Consider the following 17,238-nt stretch of genomic DNA (forward strand, 5'->3'; position numbering starts at 1 on the left):
CTAGACATCTTAGGTGGTTGTGTCAAGCCCTCTGACCAGATCGAATCGCTTCGCTGGCTATGGCTATGGCTCTGTTTGTATTTAGTGGCTTATAGTTTATGGCCAGAACCCAGCCCATCTTGACTACCGCCTTTGATAATCTTTATGGGGGGATTCTCGTGTTGTTTTTTGGCCAGAAGGCGGAAGAGTTTGCCCGGTTTGGGCCTGGTCGTGATGGCCATTTATTGGTTAATTGTGCACTCAATCGAAGCGAGTGCGTTTCCAACTCAATTACAGAATCGCAGAACAATAACCGCAGAAACAATGAAATGAAACCTAATGCGATCGGAGAGGTACTATATGCCCACATCTGCCAATGACCATTTTCAAAGGCATGTGGTTGGGAGGAGGAGACTACGGAGGTAGAGGAGACTGCATCATTTTAAGGACAAGTTTCTAACGGAGCAGCGACTTTGGAGGCAACTGCACGCATGGGAAATGTGCAACCAGTTGTGGCAGTTGCATTTGCCATTGAACCACATACCCATTGAGCAAAACTGGAAATTCATAAGCAAGTTAGTAGTAACAGTTGTTGGCCAGTGGTCAGTGGCCATCCTGCCAGCCTAGCTGGAAAGTGAAAATGCTTTCGTTTTCATCGGCGAGGCATTTCTTTTGGGGGACATTCAATTGACAGCAGCCAAGGCGTTCGGATCGGCGAGGAGTATCCAATTAATCGCAGCCATGAACATTACACAACTGTTGTATATCTCCAGTGTGGTTATCGCATCGATCGATGCACTGGAATATATAATTCGCTTCGAGACGAAAAAGGCCCGCTGCCTAAATCCGCCCAGAACGGCCAGGAAGGTGGAGTCGGTCATTGGGGAGTGCCAGGATGAGGTCAGAAACAAGCTGGTAAATGGTGAGTCCTCAATAGGAAAAGCATCCTTAAGTACAACTCCTTAAACGGGTTGCTCCCCCCACAGAGGCGTATGAAATTCTGAAGGAGCAGGTCTCCCAGAACCAGCCCCCTCCCATTGATCCCAACGATGACTCCATTGACTTTATTTGGCCCTCGAACGGAGCAGCCATCGAACTGGATCACCCACCCAGTGGCCCACTGAATCTTAGCAACTACGAGTATATTATTTACGATGAGCCCCATCCCCAGCGCCACATGGCCAGGCTGATGAGGAATATTCGCCGGCTGGACGTGGCCAGTTCGGGAATCTATCATCCCACATTGGTGCCGCTGGAAGATAAGCGCATAGCCGGGGTAAGTGTCTGGCCATTCCGCCAGAATGGCAGTGTCTTCCAGTTAGCTTTTCTTCTTCTCGTGTTAATGAAATGCAAAGCGACGCTCAATTAAGTTCAATGGCAGCCCAAAGAAACAATTGGCATCAGCCCCACAAAAACCTAAAGTCAGGGTCGTCAGACAATTGAAAGAAAAGCACGAGCCGCAGATGCAATGCCTTTTCAGATGCAGTTTTTTTTTTTTTTTTCAAAAATTCACACACCTCCGACGCAGTCAGAGGTTTTTCGCACACCTCCAGCAAAAAGCTAAATTTGATGACTGAAAAGCGCACTTTATGTCGGCACTTAATACACATTAGCTGGCTTTTATGCATCAGCAAATTGAATGGGTATATCTGGGATGAATATACATCTATATATAGGAGGAATGGAAAATTACATCTGACAGTTGTTTGGAAAAACTAATCAAGCCACTTTTCAGTGCCTCCTGCATTGCGTATACGCCCGGAACAATGCCATCGATCACAAGGGCTGGCCCACCCTGGACGGACTTGTCCAGTTCTACTCGGAGGGCGTCCACGAGCACGGCTTCTTCATGGCCACGTTGCGGGCCGTGAACATCTGCCTCCGGACAATGACCGCTAGGTACGGCGTCGATCGCAAGGAGCTGCCCCAGAGAGGTGAAAGCTGCGATCTGGCTTTCGACGTCTTCGACTGTATATCGGACCAAATTACCGGCTACTGTCTGGATCAGTACAGCAGGTATTAATTAGTCTGTTATTAGTCTGTGTTTGTTGCAATAAAAATGTTTAGAGCCAGTCGAATTGGATGTTTGTCGAATGTTTGTTTGTTATGGTTGGAAATGGTGACTTATCTAGCAGTCTGTCTAGCTTTCGAGCCATTAAAGTCGTCATTTAAAAAATAATATATCAGTTTGTTTTACTATCTTTTTCAATTTTTTAATAACTACGATTATAATTCAATTTCAAACATTTCTGACAGGAAGAACAAGCTTGGGTGACTTTCATGTCCTATATTTGTGAGGCTTAGTTACTATTTATTTCCTTGAAAACTTGCTTTAGAATTCCCCAAGTCCTATTTATGATGAAGTAATTAATGGCCTGTAAATTAATAAGCCTTTTTTCCAACATCTACCAAACTCTTATTTTTGAAAGCCCGCCATTTTATGGGCGGCCCCGTTTTTGACAGTGGTTTGTGTCTTTGCTCAGACATTATGTTCGATTCGAACATGTTCGACTTATCGAACAAAGTCGATAACACTAAAAGACTTCCAAGAGAATGTATCGATATATTGATAGTGTCAAGCTATCAACAATCTCTCATCCCTGCAAAAGTTTTCGGCTGTAAAAACGTAAATATTTAAACTTTTTCTAATTTTAAACTTTAAAAGTGCGGTGAAGCAAGAAAAAGAGCTCAGAAAGCATAGCAATGGACATCTTGTTTTGGTTTCAAGGAAAAACATGTATTTCATGTGTTTTCCGCTTGGCCCACTTTCGAGACCCGCTTGGCCATCATGTGGAGTCTCATTGGCGTTTCTTCACTCCATTGACCATCCGCGTGGTCCTCCCCTTCCAAATGGCGTCGATTTCTTGGAATCCATCAGCTTCAGAATCATGGCATTTGCCTGAAAACCCACTTTTTCAAGGACTCTTCTTATATAAGCACAATGAAAATGCAGGTGGGCGGACCTTGGAAAAGCGCTTGCGTGAAAAGTGGAAAAGTGAAATTCCGCAAATGCAAAACAAGCGGCAGGTCCGCATTTGTAAACTGAACGTGGAGCAGCTCGGCACGGATGACGCAATGTTTATTGGAGATTGCCGCGTGTGCTTTTTCTCGGCAACCCAATGAATCATCAATCAAAACCGCGTAGAAAGCGCGCGGCCGCATTGTCAGCATATTTATGTTATCCCCCTCTCGTGGGGAACCTCACACACAACTAGTGGTTGCTGGCAGTTGTCTGTGGAGCCTACGATAAGTCTGTTGTGGTGGCCCCAGATCAGTCACAGTTACAATCCTCCTCCTTCCTTCCTTCCCCTCCGAATTGGACACGCTTCGGTTACCTCACGCTGTTGGCCCTTCCGTCTTCTTCTTCTTCTTGTTCAAGGGGGCTCGTCTAGGGTTTTTTTTTTTTTCTTAATGGAATGCAGTTGCAGGCTGGTTCCAGAACCGGCTAAGCTGAGTCCAAAACCCTATTGATTATGGATTTCTGAATACTCTTCCTGAGAGTCTTTAACTCTATTAGTTTCTATATATTTGGTTGAAAAATAACACCAAAATGGTATTCCAAAGTTCGGTTTCTTCTCCTTTAGACTCTCACCCAATTTGCACCCACACTCGAGTTGGTTGATAAATGAATTAGGCCCGTGTGTGAACTTGAAAATTGTATTGATTAGCGAAGGCGGTAATCGATACAGAAGCAGGTCCCACTCCTCCTCCTCCTCCTCATTTCTTGCACTTGGCCTGTAACACTTTCTGGCTCTCTTGAATTTCGGGTGGCTGTGTGGGCGGCTTTTCTTTTAGACGACCAGCCGGCTGAGGAGCGGACTTTGGGTTTGTTGTAAACAAAAATTCCGGCTATAAATACCAGCTACGGGGAGGAAGATAGACAAATAGGTGGCCGGAGAGAGGCGGTTAGATAAGCGCAGGAAATATAGGCATTCTACTTGGTTCTTATCAGCTCTCCGGTTTTTGTATTTTTTTTTTTTAGTGGGCAGTAGGAAACCAGACCCCCTTTTCCTCCAAAGATACAGATACGTTCGACGTTGTCATGTGCCCGGTGTTCGGTGTGTGTGTGTTTTTTTTTATCACATACTCTGGTCTGGCTTTCCACCGATCCCCCGATACCCCTTCCTTTTTGGCCATGGGGGAGGGAAGGGAGGTGAAGGTGCTACGTGAAGAGCAAATTCGATTTCTAAAATTTTGTATTTCACTCTCGACGGCGGCGGCCGCTTTTTTTCGTATTTCAGCTCGCCTTCAGTCGACGCGCAGCACTCAGCACGAACAAACGTTTGCCGCGTATCTGTCAGATACGGATACGAGTACGACGAGTACATATATTCGGTTGGTTTTTGGAGCAATCGCATACAGTATATGCGATGCATATATATTTATTTTATTTCGTCTATTCCACGTCGCAGTGCAGTGTATATTCATTCGGTTTCTCTCTATTCACTCTTCTCCTAGCTATTTAAATGGATTTTTCCAGTCATGCTCCGTGTTGGAGCTATTAAATCCAGTGAGCTATTTAACGCTAATTAGACCAACCCGAGTCGTTCGTCATCATCTTCCTCCGTTCGAGCGTTCTAATAACTTTTTCTTCTCTCACGCGAGTCTGTTTTTTTGCACTTATGTAATGTGTTTTCGTAACCAGCTGCTACGATGTCGAGCAGAAAAATATAATTGCAGGAAAAACAGTGAAAAGCTCCGTCACCCAGCCAGCAAACAGATAGATAAATAACCGCCTCTGGCCCCCACTAAATTGAATTATCCAAACATCTGTGTCCACAACTGGGACAGTAACTGCATCTACAATAGAGTGATAGGCGAGCCTTTCTAATATTTAACTTTGACCGCTCCAAACCGGTTTATTTGTTCCAATTGTTGTCTAATTTTTTTGGAGGTCTTGGGGCCAGTGTTTTGTAATCATTTGTCTGGCCAGCAGCATGCGTTTGGCGGATCGATAAGGCATGTGACCCGGGCAGCCACGCCTTCTCCCTAATCCCCACACCCGACCCATTCCCAATTCTTATATTTCTTTTTTTTTGCACAACTGACTCTAGAGTCTAGATAGTGATTGGCGACCAGCCTTCAATTACGACATCCGCACGCGCTGGCTTATCACGAACGATTTCATTATTAATTTGACAATTTCTGGAATAATTTACGTGGCATGATCGAGTCCGGGGGCCTGCATCCTTATCGGCTCTTAATAGAGTCTACAGTCTAGAGGTTTCCTTGCTGCGTCATGGCCTAAAAGGAATTTATTGCTCTCGGGAGCCCTCGGGACATTCACACTTGACATTATCTTGGCTATCCCTCCATCCCCCCCTGAAAATAAAACAGGTAACATGTTGGTCGTGATTCAAAAACCACAAACAAATGTGCCTGCTTTTTATTTAACCAGCAAATATTCAAAACTGATTAAAAGTTGGGAAACGAAACGACACGACTCGACAAAAAACTGCGCAAAAAACGACCTTCTCCTCTCTCTCTTGAGGTGTTTTTTGTTTTTCGGCCATATAATAAACCCATTTCACCATTAAATATATAATTTTTGGGGGCATAGTATCTCGGGCATTGTTGTTTTTTGGCTGATTATCAAAAAGACGAACCTGCCCACGCCAGTTTGACGTCATTGGGAGTCAGTCTCGTCAGCAATCGCCGTCACGTGTGCTTTTTCAAGCGGTTCCCACATCTCTCATCTAGAGTCTAGTCTGGCCAAGAGACGCGTATGTAAATTTTGTATCACAGTACAGACCGATTGTTAACAGGTTTCGTGCCGGAATTTCATAACCGGCAACGGCCTGGCAACAAGTTTCAATTAGACGGTTAGATTCGATGACACAGTTAAGAAGGTGGAGTTTGGCCATGACGTACATGGCAACTTCTGGGACGGCGGTGGTCTATCTAATCGCATTTACAGCAGCCGTGGGTCAGGTTGTTTGTCAACAAACAGCTCTCCTCCCCCCATCAATTAATCAGAACCGAGTAGTGATATAATAGAGCACTGATAACGCTGATAAGATGTCGTCTAATTAATAGTTCCTCCTTCTCTATTTTCAGTTCTATTTTGTAAAGCTACAAAATGCATAGAGCCCACACAGCCTTTAGCCTGGCCCTGTCGCCCAAGGCACACAAGAACTTTGCCACATGGCTGCTCAAGAGCACCAGCAGCCAGCAGGTGAGTCTGCGGAATGGGATTAACATCCAGATATCTTCTACTTTGGATCTACTTTCAGATGGCCAAGGCAACTGCAGCGGCCGCTGTGCGCACCTACAACTCCGCCGCAGCCGAACCTTTTGCCAATGGCTCCACCGCCTCCTACGTGGAGGAGATGTACAACGCCTGGCTCCGGGATCCAACCTCAGTGCACACCGTAAGTGAATCGGGATTTTGGGAGGTTAATAAACCGGATCTGCATTACGAAACAAATTTGCATACCTGTTTCCAGTTCCGGATTATTAAATATTTATTATTCAAGTGCTTACTCATCAGTAGCTTCCGTTTAAAATTAGTATTGCCTTTAAGGAAGTAGCAGAACCTACTAATTACTTTCTATTACAGTCCTGGGATGCCTATTTCCGCAGCAACAGCTACACCAGCCCGCCCAACCTCGCCCCGGTTCAGGCCAACACTCTGCCCCTGACCGCTTTCAACTTTGGAGGCGCCGTTGGCGGAGCTGCGCCCGACTCGAAGACCATCGACGACCATCTGGCCGTTCAGGCCATCATCAGGAGCTACCAGGTACGTCGGCTCGTGCTCGTCCCGGCACCCCCTCTCAATCCAAGTCGATTGAAGTTGAGATTGCAGCGACAGCTACAGCCATTGCGGATCGTTTTCGTATTCGTTTGGCGCTTATTGTTTCGTTCTCTTAGGTTCAGTTAATTGTTTATGTTTTATAGACCCCTAGAGTTGCCTCCGCCTCCGCCTTCCGTTTATTGTGTGTTCTCATTTTTGTGCATATACCCCCCGACCAGATCATTTCGAGTCCAGTATTCATGGTAGATTAGAACGCTGTCTATGATTTCTCCACTGCATCCCCCATTTAGTTGGTAGAGAGCATATTTATATCTGGGATGGATCATGGTAGCTTGGTTTTCTGTTTTTCATTTCGGGCTCACCCACCACCACCAAGTAGCTTCTGTTGTTGGGGGGGGAAAGATTGGTCACAAATCCTTCTTCACCGCCTTCCATGTCATTACCAAAGAACTAGCAGTAGAATCTCCAACGGGGGAAGAATCCAAGGAATTACTATTTTTATTTGCACTCTCTTATTGAAAATTATTTTGAATAAAATTTAAGTCCTCTGAGTTGTAGTTGAGTTTCACACGATAATCCCCCACCCCAGAACCCAGTACCCAGTACCCGCTACCGTTTTGCATTTAACTTGATATACCTATACCTTACATATATAATCAATCTGTCTACGATATGTACGTCACATATATATAGTCACGTGGTCATTTGGCATCTGATCTGGATCCGCTTGGAATTTTAACGCGCGAAAAGACCGTTTGCAAGGATGGGCTAGCACGTCGTGCTAACGAAGATGTGCTCCGGCAGCACTCTGGGTTTTTGTTTGGTAAATTCTTTGTTACAGAACTCTTGCTCTCACTCTCAATCTCTCATGTAACCCTAGTCGCACCACCGAACCACCCGATACTCCAGTGCACACCCACCTGCTACTCCCCCGCATTTCCACAAACCTAAACCTAAAACCTAAACACCCCCTCGACATATGCACTTTTGTTTCTGAAAATTTTATCTCGTGCTTAAGTAACATTTAACAGCCAAAATGAAATGAATGTTAAATGAAATTCGGAGTTGATGAGGAAGGGATTAGGATTAGTCTATATATGTAGGTCTATAAGTATCCAGTAAGTAACCTTGGTGTTTGGCATTCTCTTCCAGTTACGGTTTAAAGTTTAAAGTTAAGCATCCCCATTTCTCAACTCGCTCTTCTCCATGTCTCTGTTCCGGCACCCCTAGATCCTTGACTCTTCTGTTCAACTTAACTGTGCACTGCGTTATCCCGATAATCCCTGATTAACACTCGAAAACCCAATGATTAGAACACATTAGAATCCCCGCCCCATCCGTCAAGCGATCATTGTCCTCCGAACTACTCCTGATTAACTTGAAATCCTGTCGCCGCTTTTAGTGTCTGCTTCGTTTTATGTTTTGTGCGCTGAGAACTGTATCTGTTTCAATGTCCATACTCTATTATTCTATAATTTTAATTTATTAATTTCTTTTTCTTTATTTTTATATAACCGCTTCCTAACCTAAACCCTAATCGAATAAAAAAACACAAAAACTGCAATCGATACCAAATATACGCCACAAATCGTCTTAAAAACAATGTTTAAACGAAAATTCCAAATTCTCTCTCTTTGTATTATGTGTGTGTGTTGTGCCAAAAAAAAAAAAAAAACCTAATCGAAATCCAATCCGAAAACATTGTTAATACTCTGCCACCAAAAATACAAAAAAACCAACACCATCCAATAATTACTGACACGTTAGATTCGAGGACATAATATTGCTCACCTCGACCCACTTGAAATTAATACACCAGACTTGCCAGGCAACTCCTCGACGAAAACCATTTACGCTAATTTCAGTTTTGGTAAGTAAATACTCGGCGTTGGTACCTACTTGACCCCACTCGACACCCTCCCATCCCGGGAGCCAATTCCCATTTGAGTTTAAAACCTTAACCGCCTCTCGATTTGTAAATACCTTAAGTACCTTACCAATAAACATTGTGGTAGTGACGTCTTTCTGTCTTTCACGCGCCCACCCACGCACGCTCACCGATATCAACATCAAAATCAAAATCAAACCGACACACAAATGTATCCAAATGATATATAGAACCAAGTAAATATACGCCTATATATTGCCAATAAATTTGTGTTACATCGTTTGCCATACTATTATTATTATTATTTTAATTGTTGTTGTGTGTTTGTCGTGACAATGAGTTAAAATATATATATATTATATAGAAGGACATACTTGACATTCGACAAGTTCATAAATAGATTGCATGATTAAAAAAGGAGGGAAATCGACTGATAAGCCCCATTTAGTCTGATAGAAGAAACACCTCAGTTATCACTTTAAAAAAGAGTCCAATGCATGCCAGTTTAACTGTCCCTAAGATGAGTTTAAGATGAACCGAGTCCAGTACCGAGATGAGCATGAAATACTTGTTCGTACACTCCCCGAACTAAGAAGCAACAAAAGTCATTACACTCCGAATTTCAAACCAACATTTGCCGCCTACAGTTTACTACTAACCCCCACACTTTAGTCCAATCTCAAGGAGCACCTTACTAATGTATTGCCTTCCCTCCCATAACCAAAAAAATATAAAAAACACAGGCGAGCAGGACATGGAGCGTCAGTTCAAACTGCCCAGCACCACTTTCATCGGAGGTGATGAGGCTTCTCTGCCCCTCAAGTGAGTAGCCACCAAGTATGTTACCTCTCCTCTAAAATACTTAACTCCTGACCATTTTTAGGGAAATCCTGAACCGTCTGGAGAACGTCTACTGCAACAAGATCGGCGTGGAGTTCATGTTCATCAACTCCCTGGAGCAGTGCAACTGGATCCGCAAGCGTTTCGAGACCCCCGGCGTCCTGAACTTCTCGCCCGAGGAGAAGCGTCTGATCCTGGCCCGTTTGACCCGCGCAACCGGCTTCGAGGCCTTCCTGGCCAAGAAGTACTCTTCGGAGAAGCGTTTCGGTCTGGAGGGATGTGAAATCATGATCCCCGCCCTCAAGGAGATCATCGATGTGTCCACCGAGCTGGGCGTGGAGTCGGTCATCATGGGCATGCCCCATCGTGGACGTCTCAACACCTTGGCCAATGTGTGCCGTAAGCCCCTGAACCAGATCTTCACCCAGTTCGCTGGTCTGGAGGCCGCTGATGATGTGAGTTTGCTCAGGGAATACTTAGGAACCAGTTACTAACTCCTATTCATTCAGGGTTCTGGTGATGTGAAGTACCACTTGGGCACATACATTGAGCGTCTGAACCGCGTCACAAACAAGAACATCCGCCTGGCTGTGGTGGCCAATCCATCGCATCTGGAAGCCGTCGATCCCGTCGTCCAGGGCAAGACCCGTGCCGAGCAGTTCTACCGCGGCGACCAGGAGGGCAAGAAGGTCATGTCCATCTTGATTCACGGTGATGCCGCCTTCTGCGGGCAGGGTGTCGTCTACGAGACGATGCATCTGTCGGATCTGCCCGACTACACCACCCACGGCACCATCCACGTGGTGGCCAACAACCAAATCGGCTTCACCACCGATCCCCGTTTCTCGCGCTCCTCCCCCTACTGCACAGATGTTGCTCGTGTCGTGAATGCCCCCATTTTCCACGTCAACGCCGACGATCCGGAGGCCGTGATGCATGTGTGCAAGGTGGCGGCTGAATGGCGTGCCACTTTCCACAAGGACTGTGTCATTGATCTGGTGGGATACCGACGCAACGGACACAACGAGATCGATGAGCCGATGTTCACGCAGCCACTCATGTACCAGAAGATCCGCAAGCACAAGAACTGCCTGGATCTCTACGCTGACAAGCTGATCGCCGAGGGCACCTGCACCGCCGAGGAGGTCAAGTCCGTGGCCGCCAAGTACGAGAACATCTGCGAAGAGGCCTTCGCCCTGGCCAAGACCGAGACTCACGTCAAGTACAAGGACTGGTTGGACTCGCCCTGGTCCGGCTTCTTCGAGGGCAAGGATCCCCTCAAGGTGGCCCCCACTGGTGTGAAGGAGGAGACCCTGATCCACATTGGCAACCGATTCTCGTCGCCCCCACCCAATGCCGCTGAATTCGTGATCCACAAGTAATCCAGAAACTGCGAAAACTACTTGATCTTGTGACTAACCATCCTATTCCCATTTTCAGGGGTCTGCTGCGTGTGTTGGCTGCCCGCAAGGCTATGGTTGATGAGAAGATTGCCGACTGGGCTCTGGGTGAGGCCATGGCCTTCGGCTCCCTGCTGAAGGAGGGCATCCACGTCCGCCTGTCCGGTCAGGATGTGGAGCGTGGCACCTTCTCGCACCGTCACCACGTGCTCCACCATCAGCTGGTGGACAAGGCCACCTACAACTCGCTGCAGCACATGTACCCCGACCAGGCTCCCTACTCCGTGTCCAACAGCTCGCTGTCGGAATACGCTGTGCTCGGATTCGAGCACGGCTACTCGATGACCAACCCCAATGCCCTCGTCTTGTGGGAGGCCCAGTTCGGTGACTTCAGCAACACCGCGCAGTCGATCATCGATCAGTTCATCTCCAGCGGCCAGTCCAAGTGGGTGCGCCAGTCCGGTCTGGTGATGCTGCTGCCTCATGGCATGGAGGGCATGGGTCCCGAGCATTCTTCGTGCCGCGTGGAGCGCTTCCTGCAGATGAGCAGCGACGATCCCGACTACTTCCCTCCGGAGTCCGATGAGTTCGCTATCCGCCAGCTGCACGACATCAACTGGATCGTGGCCAACTGCACTACGCCCGCCAACTACTACCACATCCTGCGTCGCCAGATCGCCTTGCCCTTCCGCAAGCCCCTCATCCTGTGCACGCCCAAGTCCCTGCTCCGTCACCCGGAGGCCAAGAGCCCCTTCAGCGAGATGAGCGAGGGCAGCGAGTTCCAGCGCATCATCCCCGACAACGGCCCCGCCGGCCAGAATCCCAGCAACGTGAAGAAGGTCGTCTTCTGCACGGGCCGTGTCTACTACGATCTGACCAAGACTCGTACCGAGAAGCAGCTGGAGAGCGACATCGCCATTGTGCGCGTGGAGCAGGTGAGCCGAAGTTGTTTGGAGCTGAGTTTATGAGCTTTGAGCTGAATCTCCTTTGGTTCTTAGGTATCGCCCTTCCCCTTCGACCTGGTCAAGGAGCAGGCCAACCTCTACAAGAACGCCGAGCTCGTCTGGGCCCAGGAGGAGCACAAGAACCAGGGCTGCTGGACCTACGTCCAGCCGCGTTTCCTCACCGCCCTCAACCACAGCCGCGACGTGAGGTAGGTGCCGGGGTCTAGAAATCTAAGGCCACAGAATCAATCCACCCGACCCGAGTCCCCCTGTCTATCTCAGGGTCCAATTCTTCAAACATTCTCTTCTATTAGTTCTCTGTCTCCACAATCTCTGGCGTGCACCGCTCTCTCATCGTGCACTGTGTCTAATTTTACGTTGATTTTCTCTGATTATCTTCCTCTACTTTGCTATTGTTTCATTCTATCATTTTTTGCATTAATCTATCTTTGATTTGAAATTATTCTCATGTATCATTGGCTCGGCAGTCGTCATACTGCTTCTGAAATTGTTTTATCTCATCCCTCATATGCTTTCTAGCTGCAGATTTAATTTCTTCTCGAAGCACCCACTACCCTTTCTATCTCTCTCCTAGCAATACCTCCTAATATTAGCCAGTCTTATAAGAACATTCCACAGAAGAACACAAACACTGAACTGATATACGCTTCTGGTTTATCTTTTCGTTTGGATGAGCATGTCCAGCACTGCAAAAAAAAAGAAAGAAAATTTAATCATTAAACTCAAAAGTAAATAGCATTGAGATTCTCGAAGCGAGTCCATCAGCAAATTGGCTTCATCCATAATCATTCCATCATTAATTAGCATGGCTTTTTATTTATGATTTCGTTTAACTTTTGATTCCGTTCAGTTTTATCTTTCAACTTACTAATCGAACCTTGTGAAAGACGAGCAAACCAAAGTATTGTTTTATTTGAGAAACCCTTTGTCCACCCTCCCCAATCCACATCCACTCGTTCTGTAAATACGTGCAATTGGTTTAAAAAACAAACAAAAAAATAATTAACAAAATTTAAGAAACCAAAACCAAAAAATATGGAAAGATTTAGAAAATATCGAAACGAAAAGCAACAAAATCCAAATCCTTTCTCTCTTTTTCTCTCTCTCCGTATTTCTCTCTGTGTATGTGTTATTGTTACAGCCAAAGCGATCAGCAATCCTCCTACTCCAATACTACCAATACTACTGATCATACTAATCAAGTATCCGCCACCGATTCCGATTCTAACTCCGAACTCCTCCAAAAATCGAAACCCTGGCTGAGCCGCATGTTTACGAAGGAATCGGATTCTGGTTCCGATCCGGCATCGCCTGCTAGCGGCGCCATCGGTAGTGACTTTAATGCCGCCAAACACTTTCACGTACGCCACGATTTCAATAGGCCCGCGGGCGTCGCTGCCGCACCGGGCGGCCGCATATCGAAAACCGGACGCAAAATTAGGTGAGAGCGGGCCCCCAAAAGTAGCTCTTAGAAGCTCTGCCCCGATGCGTGCGATAAAATAAACTTAAAACAACAACAACAAACAAATCTAAAACTTAATCTAATCTACCTACTATCTAATACTATTTTATTAATCCTAACTATTCGGAGCGAACCAAATTAATACTCTCAGTTCCGTATAACTCTTCATTTGTCTCCTATTGTTTCCTATTTTTTTGTACGTTTTCCCCTCGATTGCGATTCTTTCTGATTTCCGTTGTTTGGCATGATGTTGAATGTTCCATAATCGCAAGAAAAAAAAACAAAATTAAATTAAAATAAGACAAGACACTAATACTTACTACTCCACTCTCCTAACTTTTAATCCTCGAGCACTGTCGCCTTGATTTCGAGTCCCAGTCCCGTGTTTGGAAAGTTTTTCGTTCGTTTTTTGATATGTTTGATACCACCCCCGTTTTTTATTTTTTGGCCGTTCGCAAGTCCCAGTCGTAAAAGAGATAACCACAGTTAACCCCGACATTTGTTCTACTCGTACCCCCCCCCATCTAACCTCTATCTGTACTGTATGTTTGTCCAAAGTGTTGTGAATGCCAGCAAAGACATAAAAAAACATACTCTGTGCCACCTTGAGGCTTGTAGGCAGACATCTCATGCATATTCCATCCGATTTTAGGCAATTTGCTGTTCAAGAAAGCTTGAGAATAATGGTATATAATCTGATGATCCAGAGTCTCTCTTTTCCCGTGGGGTCCATTGTGTCCACAATGTTTGGGTTTCGTGTGGTTTCCCTTTTATTATTACCCCCTCGACCTAAGACCTCATCACATTTATAATAAATACTCTGTCTAATACCCCTCGCTTGCTCTAACCCCTCATTTCATTGAACATTTTTTACATAACTGTGCTAAAAATCAAACCATTGAACTAGACTAAGGTTTAGTGCACGTGTCTAACCGTCAAGAATCGAATGTTGTGCAAACTCACCCACCTAGAGCGATTATATAATCCTTACTAATCGATATCTTGATCCTAAACAGCTATGTCGGACGCGCCTGCGGAGCCTCCACGGCCACCGGATCCAAGGCCATGCACATCAGGGAGCTGAACGCGCTGCTGAACGATGCGATTTCGACTTAAGGCGCCTCTAGATTTGATAGTGATGATGTTCTCGGGGAGATGGAGTACCGGAGTGACGGATTGCCGGAGTTCCGGAGATGAAGATGAATATTAATTACGATTATATTTTGTATTGAAACGTATGCAGACTCTTTGATACGATTTTTTGATGACGAAATTGTTAAGAGCATTGTGTGAAAGTAATGAAATGTTAAATATTAGTTTAGTTAAATTACAAAGCAAACAGCAAACGTAAAAAAAAAGTAACACGAAATGTTTAGTGTTTAGTGAACAATGAAAACAAGAAAAAGCAAAAACTAAAACTAAAACCACTCAAAGAAATCTTTAATCCAAACTAAAGATACCAGAACTAGTAAATAGCCTTTATGCGAATATGAACGCATGGATTGAAACGTAACGACGCATAGAGGACTTGAGCCACACTTTCGGAATGAATAAAATCCTTTTACTTTTATTTCTTACTTCTATGTTTAATATTTATTTTATTGTATTATATATAATTAAACTATCTCAAGATCTGCAAGCCACATCTTTGATCGACAGCAGCCGGGTCGGAAATCAATTAGTGTTTTTTGTTTGCCTAAGTTACACACTTTTGTTTTAAATAAACGGACAAGTATAATTCTGAAACCACGAAACACCAACAGAGTTGTGCTTTAGTTCATCGCGGAAGGAGAACTATCATGGATGCGATTAAATATTTTATTAAATATATACTTTTCTTTTTGAGAAACCCCTTTTGGAACGCATCTAAATGCAGCTAGAATGCTTTAATTCTTTTTTGATCCTCTTGAAAAATATTTAACTAAAAGAAAATCAACAAATATTTAATATTAACAATGCACCTTGTCTCGCACCAATATATGATATTGATTTGTAGAGTGATAAAGCTGAGGAAAAACTTAAACCTTCAGCTAACTTTTCCAAGGAAAAAACCAAATGAAAAAGAAACTATTTTACGAGAGAGAGAGTATGTGTGTGCGACATTGTCGAAAATCTAACCTTAACTCTACATTTTTAATGTTACAAAAATATATAAAAAAGAAATCACAACTTTGCACCAAGTAAGTAAGTAGAATGTTGAAATCAAATATTACGCAAGAAGCAACACTCTTGATAAGCTCTCAGATCGAGAGAGTTGGAAGTTATTGTAAAATGTGGGGGACTAACACGATATAAAAGGAAATATACAATTTACTATATAAAGCATGGCACACAACGCGTTTTATTCTATTTATAAGGAAAATATGGTGAACCTTTTATGGTCAGTATGGTTGGGAAACCTGCTCGGAGAGGCTCCGAGACAAGATTTTCAACAGGAAGTGGGCCGATGAGCAATTTCCATTTTCACAACCCGGCCATTCTATGGCCACTTTCACATGCTCTGGCCAAGTTCCTCTCGGCTCTCGGCTTCATCTTCCTGTCCCCAGACAACTTGGACACCACAAATTGGGCAGGCGAAGTGCTCACTTTTGGTCAATTTCCCCCTCAGCTGGCCAAGTTAGTTGGCGTTTTTCCTGTTCCCCTGCAAAAGCAATTTCATTGAACATCTTCGGCTCAGTTTCTGCCTCACTTTTGCCTTACTTTCTAATGTTGACAGTATTTCTTTTGGGTAGAGGGGGGTTTAGATCTGCCTCGGTTTCGGGTTATTGTCTAAACTGTATCAGAAGCGGCCACGACGTGTCTGGAATGCTTTATTATTATTTGTTTACTCAAGTATTTTGCGTTTTTATGGCTATCTCTTTGCCAAAACAATATTTCTAAAAGAAATAAGTAAAGGTAATGCTATACTCTTTTTATTGAAATTTTGTATAATACTTCTAGAATAAAAAATAGAATTATAAATATTTTAGACTTTTAGAATGAAATTTCTATGTACTATTCTATGGATTTGAAACGGGAACACGAGGCGTATGAGCTATTTTAAAAGCAAATTTAAAGACCTTTTCCACAGCATAAGTTTGGATACAAATATTTTCTGTTAAAACTAATAATTAGTTCATAATTATAATTATTTGTTAGTTATATTTTTAAAGTAATATAGATATTTTTTGTAGAGAGCTATACAAGGGAATACGTGGCGTATGAGCTATTTTTACTTTCATCTTTAAAGAAATTTTTTGAGTCATAATTAGAACTTAGATCAATCAAAAAATTTAATATTTTATAATAAATAGTACTTATTAATTATATTTGTAAAATAAAATAAATTGAGAGAAAGCTATACAAGTGAATACATGGCGTATGAGATATATTTCAACCAATTTGTAAAACCCCTCAAGAAGCTTGAAAAAATATCATTAAAAATCGAAATACCTCCAAAATTATTGGCGAAAGAAAGTATTGGGGAAACAATCAACACTGTTTCCAATATCAGCTTAGATAAAAACGCACTGTTTGAATTTAATTGCAGAATTGTTTTGATAAAAACGTTATCATGCCCTTGACTTCCTCACTTTCCGAGCCAATGAATGTGTCCCTTGTTAGGGTATAACTTTTTATTGATATAAAAAGTGCCAGAAAAGTAAATAAAAACTGGGGAATTGGGGACGTCGTGGTCGTTTACCGCTTGGAGCAATTCTTCTCGGCCCTGCCGAAGAATCCGAGCTGCGTGCACGGATCACCCGGTGCTGGGTCAGGCGGGAGCTCCTACGCCTTCGGGTGGCCTGACCCCCGGCCCCCCAGCGAACTCCACGCGGACCGGACGACGGTCGGCGGTCGTCGGTCGTCTGGCATGGTTATTGTTATTGCACTCTCGCACGCTCTCGCCGGCGCTCCACTCCGGCGGCAAGACAATACAATATCGTATCGGCCTCCGGTCTCTGGGCTCGGGG

The 17,238-nt window shown here is 44.4% G+C and overlaps 2 protein-coding genes across 6 annotated transcripts; both read left to right on the top strand.

Moving 5' to 3' along the window:
• The first annotated feature begins 351 nt into the window (after positions 1–351).
• LOC6506581 (general odorant-binding protein 70) lies at positions 352–2,384 on the top strand. Its single transcript, XM_001957566.3, has 3 exons — positions 352–901; positions 966–1,255; positions 1,715–2,384. The coding sequence occupies exons 1-3, from the start codon at positions 721–723 to the stop codon at positions 2,000–2,002; spliced, it is 759 nt and encodes a 252-aa protein (XP_001957602.1). The 5' UTR covers positions 352–720; the 3' UTR covers positions 2,003–2,384.
• A 129-nt stretch (positions 2,385–2,513) lies between these two features.
• On the top strand, positions 2,514–14,865 carry LOC6506582 (2-oxoglutarate dehydrogenase, mitochondrial). 5 transcript variants are annotated; one of them, XM_014909342.3, is made up of 12 exons: positions 2,514–2,605; positions 6,037–6,154; positions 6,213–6,350; positions 6,539–6,718; positions 7,427–7,556; positions 9,365–9,443; positions 9,505–9,916; positions 9,971–10,839; positions 10,902–11,796; positions 11,860–12,014; positions 12,968–13,267; positions 14,305–14,865. In XM_014909342.3, exons 2-12 carry the CDS (start codon positions 6,059–6,061, stop codon positions 14,402–14,404), a joined length of 3,354 nt encoding a protein of 1,117 aa, XP_014764828.1. In that variant the 5' UTR covers positions 2,514–2,605; positions 6,037–6,058; the 3' UTR covers positions 14,405–14,865. The 5 variants fall into 5 exon arrangements, with proteins under 5 accessions (XP_014764828.1, XP_032310736.1, XP_032310737.1 ...); XM_032454845.2 differs by lacking the exon at positions 7,427–7,556 and adding an exon at positions 8,501–8,603 and having other exon boundaries at positions 2,515–2,605; XM_001957565.4 differs by lacking the exon at positions 2,514–2,605 and adding an exon at positions 4,208–4,314.
• Positions 14,866–17,238: the final 2,373 nt, after the last annotated feature.

Source organism: Drosophila ananassae, chromosome 2R, assembly GCF_017639315.1.
Source record: "Drosophila ananassae strain 14024-0371.13 chromosome 2R, ASM1763931v2, whole genome shotgun sequence".
Classification (NCBI taxonomy): Eukaryota; Metazoa; Arthropoda; class Insecta; order Diptera; family Drosophilidae; genus Drosophila; species Drosophila ananassae.

Excerpts from the sequence above, each read along its gene's own strand:
- LOC6506582 (XM_014909342.3), top strand. The coding sequence starts at position 6,059 with ATGCATAGAGCCCACACAGCCTTTAGCCTGGCCCTGTCGCCCAAGGCA. Across the intron at positions 7,557-9,364 it reads GCACTCTGGGTTTTTGTTTG|GCGAGCAGGACATGGAGCGT; the intron begins GTAAATTCTTTG and ends TAAAAAACACAG. Across the intron at positions 11,797-11,859 it reads CCATTGTGCGCGTGGAGCAG|GTATCGCCCTTCCCCTTCGA; the intron begins GTGAGCCGAAGT and ends TTTGGTTCTTAG.
- LOC6506581 (XM_001957566.3), top strand. The coding sequence starts at position 721 with ATGAACATTACACAACTGTTGTATATCTCCAGTGTGGTTATCGCATCG. Across the intron at positions 902-965 it reads CAGAAACAAGCTGGTAAATG|AGGCGTATGAAATTCTGAAG; the intron begins GTGAGTCCTCAA and ends CTCCCCCCACAG. Across the intron at positions 1,256-1,714 it reads AAGATAAGCGCATAGCCGGG|TGCCTCCTGCATTGCGTATA; the intron begins GTAAGTGTCTGG and ends GCCACTTTTCAG.